The 12,006-nt window shown below is 44.8% G+C and overlaps 1 protein-coding gene across 3 annotated transcripts in view; it reads left to right on the plus strand.

Annotated features, from left to right (window-relative positions):
* DMTF1 (cyclin D binding myb like transcription factor 1) overlaps positions 1 to 12,006 on the plus strand; it is a 50,019-nt gene that overhangs the window by 36,153 nt on the left and 1,860 nt on the right. For all 3 annotated transcript variants that reach the window (XM_039519308.1, XM_039519309.1, XM_039519310.1), the window contains 5 exons: positions 1,069 to 1,284; positions 3,877 to 3,962; positions 5,076 to 5,234; positions 6,370 to 6,753; positions 11,441 to 11,588. In XM_039519308.1, the coding sequence (XP_039375242.1) occupies positions 1,069 to 1,284; positions 3,877 to 3,962; positions 5,076 to 5,234; positions 6,370 to 6,753; positions 11,441 to 11,588 (993 nt within the window). The remainder of the gene's footprint in view (positions 1 to 1,068; positions 1,285 to 3,876; positions 3,963 to 5,075; positions 5,235 to 6,369; positions 6,754 to 11,440; positions 11,589 to 12,006) is intronic.

Here is a 12,006-nt window from a genome sequence, read left to right on the forward strand (position 1 = left end):
GAGAAAGTCAGATGGAAAGGAAAGCAAAAGGCAGAGAAGGAAATGAATGAGACACAAGGAGAACAAAAGATGGAGAATGCAGACAGGTAGGAATTACCAGACACTAACAAACCCATGGTTAATCTAGACCACTTTCCTGTCCATTCTGCTGATTAATCTATCTGATGCTGGCCTCTGCCTATCCTTTGGCTTCTTTCTCCCATATGAAGTACCAGCGATTGCACTCAAATTGTTTGTGCAAACAATTCTGAAAAGGTTCTCATCTTCAGATGACAAGTCTGCAAAGCAGACATACATATCATTCTCCCAGGGTCCATGCTGGCTGTGATGTTTTCTTGAAAAAGCATCATCTTGTTAGAGGTTTAACTGAAAAAAGCAAAGCTAGGCTTCATATGGAAGGCTGCATGGTCTCTCACAAGATTCTTGGTGTCCTGGCCTTGCAGCATTTCCAGCCTTTCTTATATGCTCGAGCTCCCTGCTCAGGGTCTCCTTCCCAATTCCTCTCTGGCCTTTGATCATTTCAGAGAGTTGACACATGGTCTTTGTTGCGAGTCAGTGAACAATAGCTCTGGCTTTAGCTAGGCAGATCAAAGAAACATGAGCCTGAGCTGTTGTCGAAATATGTTTATACTGTAAATGCTCAGGAAGATCCCCATTTCGTATGGCCACATGCCTCACCCACAGCCACTGAAAACATAATGGGATCCGGCTAGTAACTAGTTTTCAAGGGCAGCAGTAAGAGAAGCCCTCTAGTTAAGAGTTTGTGGTCCTGTTCTGTTCTCTGGGTGCTTAACGTATACCTCAGCAGGGAGGAGCACTTACTCTTGTCCATATTCCAGCGAGTGCTCCTTTTGGGGTGAAAAATCAGTGATGCTCTGCTTGGATGGCTTTGATTACTGTCCCAACCAGCAGCATATGCTCTCTCAAACCCCAGGGGCTCTTGAAGTTACGAAGGGTCCAACGGGTGAGACCCTCAGTTTAGATCTTTCCAGAGATCTGATGCACAGTGTTGATTCCAAATGCCCCTCTTCAGCATGTCTGAGAATGAATTTTCTTTTTCTCCCTCAGTACTAATAAAAGGTCTTAAACAGCTGCATGAGAACCAAAAAAACAACCCAGGGCACCAGCTTTCAGAAAATAAATCTGGAAGTGGGTTATCAAACACTCATTCCAGTTCAGGGGTTCAGCATGTACAGATTCGAGTGGCTCACTTGGAAGAGAATGCAGGCAACTCTCCGAGTCCTATGGCAGCTTTGCAGATTCCAGTCCAGATTACTCATGTCTGTAAGTAGTTGAAACTGATACTTGTTATGTCCTATAATAAAACCTAAAGGTTTCTTGTTTTAAGATGAGTAGGGCCCTATCAAATTCATGGCCATGAAAAACTCATCACGGACCGTGAAATCTGGTCTTTTATGTGCTTTTACCCTATATTATACAGACTTCACGGGGGAAACCAGCATTTCTCAAATTGGGGGTCCTGACCCAAAAGGGAGTTGCAGGGGCGGAGGTCACAAGATTATCTTAGGGGGGGTCGAAGTATTGCCACCCTTATATCTGCGCTGCCTTCAGAGCTGGGCAGCCGGAGGGCAGTGGCTGTTGGCCGGGCACCCAGTTCTGAAGGCAGCGACCCACCAGCAGCAGCGCAGAAGTAACGGTGGCGATACCATACCATGCCATCCTTACTTCTGCGCTGCTGCCTTCAGAGCTGGGTGGCTACAGAGTGGCAGCTGCTGACTGAGGCCCCAGCTCTGCAGACAGCAGTGCAGAAATAAGGGTGGCAATACCATACTATGCCATCCTTACTTCTGCACTGCTGCTGGCGGTGGCTCTGCCTTCAGAACTGGGCTCCTGGCCAGCAGCCACTGCTCTCCAGCTGCCCAGCTGTGAAGGCAGCCGCCCTCACCAGCAGCAGTGCAGAAGTCAAGGTAGCAGTATCTCCCCCACCCACCCACACACACACACACACACACACAGTAACCTTGTGATCCCTGCACAACTTTCTGGGTCAGGATCCCTACAGTTACAACACCATGAAATTTCAAATTTTAATAGCTGAAATCATGAAATTTACTATTTTTTAAAATCCTATGACCGTGAAATTGACCAAAATGGACCGTGAATTTAGTAGGGCCCTAAAGATGATGAATAAATGAAAGTATCTTACAGAATTTAGTTCTGAGTGCCACTCAGATCTTGTGGCTGTAGGACAGGACTGAGAGTTGGGAAACCTGCATTCCATTTCCAGCTCTACCTTAAATTTGATACGTAATCTCATCAAAAATCTGAAGTTTGTGACAAGATCTATTTTCCATAAACCAGTGTTGTTTGGCATTAATTATATGATTCTGTGTTGATTCTTTATTAATCGAGTGTTGTACCGGCAAATCCATCATTTTGCCCAGTGCCTATAATTAAAGCTATGATTTAGTCATGGCTATTTTTAGTAAAGGTCATGGACAGGTCACAGGCAATAAACAAAAATTCACAGCCTGTGACCTGTCCATGACTTTTACTATAAATACCTATGACTAAATCTTGGGGGGGGGGGGGGCACTGCTGCGAGGGGTGCCCCAGGGGGTCGCTGCTAGGGAGGTGGGGCCAGTGGCAGCAGTTGCCGGGGGCTGCCAAGCAGCGGCTGCTTCGGCTGCCCAGGGGTCAGCTGCTGGGGGCCACCAACAGTGGCAGCTCCGGCCGCATGTGGGGCCAGCCGTACCAGCGGCTGCTCAGGTGTCCCTGGGGCCAGCTGCTTGGGCAGCCCTGGGGTCAGTCACACTGACCTCTTCAGAAATCACGGAGGTCACGGAAAGTCACAGAATCTGTGACTTCTGCAACCTCCGTGACAGGCATGGAGCTCTACCTATAATTACTTGAATCACCCTGATTTACCCTTTTTAAATGTTGGCAGGACATTAGCTTTTATCCAGCCCTCAGAAACTTCCCCCGTTTTCCACAATATATGGAAACTCAAAATTAACAGTCTAGATTGCTCCTCAGCCAGCTCTTTTAAAACTTGTGGGAAGCAAATTATCTGGACCTGCTGATTTAAAAATGTCTAACTTTAGTAGCTGCTATTTAATAGCCTCCTTCCTGTTCAAATTGCTTTCAGTAACCCAGTGAAACAGTCAAACTCCTATAGTATTAGCCTTTGTACCTTCAGTAGGTTGCAGCCATTACATACAATGTGATTGAATATACTTGAGTGCATCTTGCACTTTATCCATTGGTGCACATACACATTATAGGAGGACAGAAAGGAATGCAAATACAGGGCCAATTTTCAGCTGGTGTGGATCAACACAGAACATAACTGCATTGACTGATCGCTGATTTACACCAGCTGAGGATCTGACCTATAAGGTGGTCTTATAATTATAATAATAATAATAGGAGATATACCAATCTCCTAGAACTGGAAGGGACCTCGAAAGGTCATTGAGTCCAGCCCCCTGCCTTCACTAGCAGGACCAAGTACTGATTTTTGCCCCAGATCCCTAACTGGCCCCCTCAAGGATTGAACTCTCAACCCTGGGTTTAGCAGGCCAATGCTCAAACCACTTATGGATACTTATTCCAGAATATTAATTTCTTTAAAATGTCATTACAAACATAAATCATTAAATCCCTTTAATATCATTTTGTTTTTTAATCCCTATGCAGTTAATCATACTTTCTTCCCTCTATTTCCATCTCATGTAAGATGCCTTCTTTAAAGAGTGTTGTATTCTAGATACAAACTAGAGAACCTTGGCATTAGTACTGCAGTCAGCTTCCTTTCTCTCAGCACTGGGAGTAGCAATACCCTGCTTGACACCCTTCTGTGCTGACACGTTTTGGTTTACATGTGTTTTTTTGTTTTTTTCCCTACTCCCATAGCCTCAACTGATTCTCCTGCTGCTGCTGTCGACTCTGAGACAATAACGCTAAATAGTGGAACACTACAGACCTTTGAGATTCTCCCAGTAAGTAACGCAGAACTTGCCTTGCAATATCACACTTATCCTTTAAATGCTGTTAAATTGTTAAATTTTTGTAGTTGATTTCCAAAATGGAGGAGGGAAAGTTTAATGGTGATTCTGAAGTAAACTTCTGTTACAAAATCCAGAGCAAAATGTGGACCTAGTTGTAGTTAGTTAGAGCTGTGAAGGTTCAATGTGAAATATTAACTCTTGTGAAACCATCTTGTAGCAGTGTGTGTTTAATATTTTTTTTAATAAAAATCTTTCTTATAAGAGGAGTTTATAACACGAGAGACCCTTGCTGGCAAACGATTCCCCTCTGCCTGTACCATTCATCCCATTATTGGTAGGGCACAGTCTCTCTACTATTACTGCAGGCAGTGGCAAATGTGGTTTGGGGGGGGGGCGGGTCTGTGAGGCCATATCCTCACTGAACAGCTGTAGCAAGAGTGGCCTGTCTCCTTGTCACTCCTCTTTGGGAGCAAGACCTGGAAGTCAAGAATTTCTCCTTATCTTTTCCCCCCATGGGATCCTGGCATCTTTTATCTCCTCCCCGTTTCCATTTGGTCAGCCAGGGCCCAATCCAGCTCCCACTGGGGCTTTCCATTGACTTCAGTGGGAGTTGGATCATGTCCCAGCAGAGGTGCAGACGATAATTTAACCTACCAGTGGGTTCAAATTGCTGTATTCCAAGTGGATTTAGGATAGCAGGACCTGCTTTTAACAGAGTGTAATTTCACTGTAAGATGTGTGAAAAGATTCTTCACCAACGCAGTTCAGGATTTTCACTCCAGTTTAACCATGTCCCCTTGTTAACTCTTCTATCCATTGCTGAACAAGAGAGGGGACTAAACAGAACCCTGCACTACCCCATAGGAGAAAGTCCTTAGGGCAGAGAGGCAGTTGCCAAGACTACAGATAATTAGTTCTTCGCTAATTTAATTTGTTGAAGAAAAATGAGGTGTTACAGTTACTCCAATTAAATTGTGGTAAGTAACACAGGGAAGGAGTTATTTCAGTATGATTTCTAGCTAGCTGGATTCCCTATAAGTGAGTGCACTGACATGGTTCAGGAAGTGGGGAATCTTTGTATTGACCTTTTTTTCCCTTTCTTAGTCCTTCCATCTCCAGCCTACTGGAACTCCCGGCACGTACTTACTACAGACAAGCTCAAACCAAGGCCTTCCTTTAACACTGACTACCAGTCCCACAGTGACCCTGACAGCTGCTGCTGCTCCTGCCTCCCCAGAGCAGATCATAGTCCATGCCTTATCCGTACGTATCTTGAAGAGTTAGAATGCCAAAACATCTTGGGAAAAGGGTGGGCTAATAATTATTGTCTGTCAGCCGCTGTGGTTACAGCAGGTCCCTGGTTACCTCCATATGCTAAGGTTACGAAGCAGTTCCCAATTCATACACCTTTCTGACATGCTCATAACTTTCCATAATATTCCCTCTGGAGCTGAAATTTTCCATGCTCACTCTCCAGTCACAGGTAGAGTACAATTATTTTGGCCGTTTTAAAATATTGAAGAGTGAGAATTTCCTGTTTAAAAAAAAAAAAAAAACTCTTAAAACCACAGGCTGCAGAAAACTTGCTGAAGTTTAAAATTTGGCATGGGCAACATAGTCCTTACTGGAGATTAGTTGAGATTAGTTCTTTGGTTGAAGATTAAACTGGTTTAAACATGTGATGTCTCCATCTAGTGGTTGGCCTCAACAAAATTAAAATCTGTTCCCTAAAAACTTTATTTATAGGATTTTCTAAGATCTTATCACTGAAATCTTATCTTTGTAAGGTAGGGAAGTATTGTGCCTGGTTAGCAGAGGGGGAAAGCTAACAGATATTGAACGTCAGTAGGAAAGTTGTTGCAGTTATAGAAATAGTACTCTGATCTCCTGAATCTAGGACTATTATTTTAACTGTAACCACTTAGCTCAAGTGGTATGAGCTCGTGCTTTTGGTGCTGAAGGTATCTGGTTTGATCACTGCTGATGACTTTTCTGTCTCAAGTTAAATAATACTTAAGCTTATCACTATCCTTCTTTGTTACAAACAGGAAGGAAGAAATGTTGTCTAGTAGTAAGATCACAGGATGGAGATTCAGGACTCCTCTGGTTCTAGCCGCAGTTCTGCCACTGATTCTCTTTAACTTGCTATGCTTCTCTTTATTTACTCCTCTGTAAACTAGATAGAACAGTTTCAACCAAGTTGCAGATTTGTTGAGTTGAAGGCCAGAAGGGACCATCAGAGCATCTAGTCTGATCTCCTATATGTCACAGACCATTAAATTTCACCCAGTTACCCATGTATTGACCCCAATAACTTGTGTTTGACTAAAGATAGGTGAAAAAGCAACAACGTCCTAAATACTGTTTATTTTGTATCCTTTGTTAATGCTTCTTACAGCCAGAACATTTGCTGAACGCAAGTGATAATGTCACAGTGCAGTGCCACACACCGAGTGTCATAATTCGCACTGTTGCTACTGAAGACATCTCCTCCGTAACCCAGGCAGAACTTACTGTCGATTCACATATTCAGTCAGCTGACCTGACAGATCCTCCAGGTACCCTGGAAGCAGACACTTTTCCACATGACATCCATCAGTCCAAGCTGAGTGATGAAGAGCAGTCTGCCTACATTGACGATGACCCCTCCAAATTCAGTGGCAGAAATAGCACCGAACTGTTAGATGGGGTGATGGTAAGAACTGAAGAGGAGATTTCAGATACAGACCTCAAACGTGAAGAGGATTCCCACTCCAATTTAACTGACACTTACGTCACTGAGGTAAGGAAGTGCATGATGAAACTATCAGAATATCTGAAACTACTGCCCCTAAGACAGGGGTAAGCAACCTTTCAGAAGTGGTGTGCTGAGTCTTCATTTATTCACTCTAATTTAAGGTTTTGCGTGCCAGTAATAGATTTTAATGTTTTTAGAAGGTCTCTTTCTAAAAGTCTATAATATATAACTAAACTATTGTTGTTTGTAAAGTAAATAAGGTTTTTAAAATGTTTAAGAAGCTTCATTTAAAATTCAATTAAAATGCAGAGGCCCCCGGACTGGTGGCCAGGACCCGGGCAGTGTGAGTGCCACTGAAAATCAGCTTGCGTGCCGCCTTCGGCACGCATGCCATAAGTTGCCTACCCCTGCTCTAAGACTTTGTCTACACTACTGGGGTAAGTCGACCTAAGTTACACTACTCCAGCTATGTGAATAACTTAACTGGACTTGAGGTACCTTAGGTTAACTTACCCCATGTCTTCACTGCGCTGTGTCAACAGGAGATGCTCTCTGGTCGACTTACTTTACTCTTTTCGGAGAACTGGAGTACCAAAGTTGACCAGAGAGTGCTCTGCCATCGATTTAGCGGGTCTTCACCAGACCCGCTAAATCGACAACCATTGCATCGATTGCAGCAGCATGGATGACGGTTCAAAATAAAGACCTGATGAGAAAATCAAAGTGTCCTTGTGAATGTGTCAATGGTGCTGGTTTTTAATCATCTTCTAGTGTTTTAGCTGCACGAGCATTTTGTGAAGAGGCTTTTTCTGTCTCAGAACTTTGTAAACATGTTGGGAGGTGGTGGTAATTAGATCAAGCCTAGGGTTTGGGTTCAGATTCAGTGGCACAGAAATCTCACAAGTAGACTAGGAATCTGTACTCCCCAAGTCCTCATCTTGAGGATTTTGCTTTAATGCAGGTAGGTAGCATAACATAGTGTGACCCAGCTAGTATGGATCAAAGCAGTGTACTCATGGTTTATGGTTTTAGGAGATAAACAAGCCAGCTATTTGTCTACCAAGTCAGTCTTTTCTTTACAAATATACTGTGAGAGCAAGGGAGAGGTGAAGTACAGTATTTCTCACAAGCAACTTTTTACTCTACTAATCTTGCTAGTGTCCTCTTAACTGCAGCAGATCTTTCATGACTTTTTTTGCAGGATTTGATTGGTTAAGCAGAATAGTCCAGTTATTAAATGTTCAAACACTTCAGTAAAGATTCAATTGTGAAACAAATTACAGTCTCACACAGCTCCACATCTCAGACACAGCCATGAGTTTATCTAAATAAGTATAAAACTGGAGCCATTGTATAGGCTAGATTCAGGAGTGGGCAAACTACAGCCCGGGGGCCACATCCGGCCCTTGAGCTCTTGCTGGGGAGCTGAATCTGGGGCTTGCCCTGCTCCTGCGTTCCAGCCGGGGAGTGGGTTCGGAGGCCGCTCCGCATGGATGTCCCCGCCTCTGGCTCCTGTGTTTAGGGGCAGCCAGCCCCTAAACTGCCCCTGCCCCAAGCGCCAGCCCCACAGCTCCCATTGGCTGGGAACTGCGGCTAATGTGAGCTGCAGGGGTGACACCTGCGGACGGGGCAGCGCACAGAGCTGCCTGGCCGAACCTCCGCATAGAAGCAGGAGTGGGGACATGCTGCTGCTTCCAGGAGCTGCTTGAGGTAAGCGCTGCCTGGAGCCTGCACCCCTGACCCCCTCCAGTGCTCCTGCCCCAGTCCGGAGCCCCTTCCCACACCCTGAACTCCTCATTTCTGGCCTCACCCCAGAGCCCTCTTTCCCCCCCCCCCCCCGATGCCCCAACCCCCTGTCCCAGCCCCGAGCCCCCTCCCACCCTCCAAACCCCTTGGTCCCAGCCTGGAGCACCCTCCTACACCCTAAGTCGCTCAGCCCCACCCCAGAGCCCACACCTCCAGCCGGAGCCCTCCATCCCTGCACCCCAACCCGGAACCCCCTCCTGCACCTTGAACCCCTCATTTCTGGACCCACCCCAGAGCCCGCACTCCCAGACAGAGTCCTCACCCCCTCCTGCACCCCAGCCCTAATTTTGTGAGCATTCATGGCCCACCATACAGTTTCCATACCCAGATGAGCCATGAATCGGAACAATTGATAGAGATAAGTATCAAGAAAAAAGACCAACTTGCATTTTATTGGGCTTGTTAGTTTGTTAAAGTGCACGTCCCCTTCAACAAACTGTTCTCCAAAATGACAGATATAACAGAGGCTACAATTTTTTTTCTCACTCAGCCAGGAATCCCACTATAATTCAGACGGTGTTAGATTTTGTTTCTGCAAGAGAACAAATATGTACGTTGAACCATCTCTCTGCTGTTCTTTATGAGCAGGATCAGTACATCCTACATACAGTCCAAAGCTACTGACTTTCCTCAATTTGCATCCTTTTCTTTTCACTTTAGTTGAAATGGATGCAATAATAAGCTTTACATTTTAGGCAGTTTGAGAGCTCTATTTTAGTCTAGTCTAACCCCCTACTCAAAGCAGGACCAATCCCCAACTAAATCATCACAGCCAGGGCTTCATCAAGCCTGACCTTAAAAACCTCTAAGGAAGGAGATTCCACCTCCACCCTAGGTAACCCATTCCAGTGCTTCACCACCCTCCTAGTGAAAAAGTTTTTCCTAATATCCAATCTAAACCTCCCCTACTGCAACTTGAGACCATCACTCCTTGTTCTGTCATCTGCTACCACTGAGAACTGTCTAGATCCATCCTCTTTGGAACCCGCTTTCAGGTAGTTGAAAGCGGGTATCAAATCCCCCCTCATTCTTCTCTGCTGCAGACTAAACAATCCCAGTTCCCTCAGCCTTTCCTCATAAGTCATGTGCTCCAGCCCCCAAGCATTTTTGTTGCCCTTCACTGGACTCTTTCCAATTTTTCCACATCCTCCTTGTGGAAACTGGACACAGTACTCCAAATGAGCTTCACCAATGCCAAATAGAGGGGAATGATCACGTCCCTCGATCTGCTGGCAGTGCCCCTACTTATACAGCCCAAAATACCGTTAGCCTTCTTGGCAACAAGGGCACACTGTTGACTCATATCCAGCTTGGATTGTCACATAGGAATCAAAATAAGTTAAGTTACCATGTTCAGATTATGAAGACAAAAATGTTAGCAATTCAAAATCAAAACTTTCAAGTCATTAGTTATGGGTAAAGGTATGAAAGGATGTTAGACTGTTTAATTATTTTAGGAAGAAAAAGCAAATTGACTTGGTAATTCTCATCTGTTTATCCTCCTAGCTAAATGGAAGTTTGGGGTCTGTGCAGTTTCACTAGTGGAGATAGAGGGGATTATTTTACTCAAGAGGAGTACTCAGGAGTAGGACTGACTCTAAAAAGGCCTCTGTAAACTTCACTTTCTGTATAAGACATTTCTCCCTGACTGCTGCCATTACGGTTGTGTCAGTGCGTGGAAGGTATGGACTCGCATTGCAGGGGTTTGATAACAATAGCTGGAGAAGTGCCCAGTTCCCTTTCCCGCTATCCCCTGTACCTTGAGGGCCAGCTTTTCAGTTTGGGCCTAGGAACCGCCCCTCAGTGTTGGAAGGTCCAGCTATGCTGTGCTTTCTGCAGGCTGCATCCTCATTGAATTAGGTACGTCATACTTTGCACTAAGTAGGGCAAGCTCGGATCTGGTCTAATTTAGTGAGGGAGGACCCAGCTATGATGCATGCATCGCATACATGTGTTCATTCCTACACTGCTTGACAGCAGCTGCTAAGGGGTAACCAGCTGGGTGGCCGGTCACAAAGATAGTACTAACAAAACTGCCGAGAGGAACAGGTATTAGTAAAACTGGCTGGACCATCCTAGCCAGCCCAAGCAGTCCACACTCTAGCTGTGAATCTGAACAATCCAGCTATTTTCATTCTGCCAATTCCAGTCACCCCTGCTGTTCTGCAATCAGCCTTTAGCTGACAGCAGTCAAGATCACTCTTCCTTAGCAGTGCTTAGAATAGTTAAAACTTGACAGTGAAAGCAGCAGTTGTAGTTATGACTCAAGGAGAAGTATCGGTAAGGTGTTAATTTTTTTCCTAACTTCCTTATTAAATTCACTGAAAGCAATTATATTTGTTGTACAAATAATTTGTGATTACAAGGCCAGAAAGGACCATTGTGATTTAGTCTGACCTCGTGTGTAAACACAGGCCATAAGACTTGCTTGAATAAATTTAAACTAGAGAATCATTTACCCCCAAAAAGTCTTGACTGAAAAGTTTCCAGGGATCCATCCCAACCCCTGGTAAGTTTTTCCAGTGGTTAAGTTACCCTCACTGTTAAGTTTGCACTTGATTTCTAGTATGAATTTGTCTAGCTTCAAGTTCCAGCCATTGGACTGTGTTATATCTGTTACATTGAAGAACCCTCTTATCAAGTTTTAGTCCCCATGTAGATAAGTATTGTAAAGATGTAACATGTCTTACCACATCTAGAGATGAGTAGCCAACATGGTGAGAAATTCAGTTTATAGCCAGGGCGGTTCACTTACAACAGTGCTTTTGAATAGGTCAGTCATTTTCCATTCCCTCTAACTACTACTCGCTGTGAAAAAGATCTCTGTCACAGCCAGCACGTAACTCAGTTTTCTAGAAGCAATTGTTTCTGTATTCCATTATGGATAAACCTCTCACATCTTAACCTTCAATCTCTCATCATGCAGGACCTAGGTTCTCCAGCCATAGAAGAACAAGTTGATCAGTCTGCAATAGATGATGAAACTGTCCTTATTGTTCCTTCACCCCATGGTTTTATTCAGACATCAGATGATATAGACAATGAATCCGTCTTACCTCTGACAACATTAACAGGTACTATCAGACAGATGCTTAGTGCAATTGACCTGAAACAAGATTCTTTAGTTCAGGGGTTCTCAAACGTCATTGCACCGTGACCCCCTTCTGACAACAAATATTACTACACGACCCCAGGAGGCAGGACCGAAGCCTGAGCCTGCCACTCCGGGCAGGGGGGCCCAACCCAAGGGCTTCAGCCCCAGGCAGGGGGCCTGTAACCTGAGCCCCACCACCAAGGGCTGAAGCCCTCAGGCTTTGGTTTCATTGATGGACGGTGCAGCTTAGGCTTCGGCTCTGGGCCCCAGCAAGTCTAAGCCAGCCCTGGTAACCCCATTAAAACAGGGTCCCAACCCCCAGTTTGAGAATGGCTCATTTGGTTCAATATGGTAATTGAGCTCCTCTAATCATTCTATGCATTATAGCCTTTATGGAA

Source organism: Mauremys reevesii, linkage group 1, assembly GCF_016161935.1.
Source record: "Mauremys reevesii isolate NIE-2019 linkage group 1, ASM1616193v1, whole genome shotgun sequence".
Classification (NCBI taxonomy): Eukaryota; Metazoa; Chordata; order Testudines; family Geoemydidae; genus Mauremys; species Mauremys reevesii.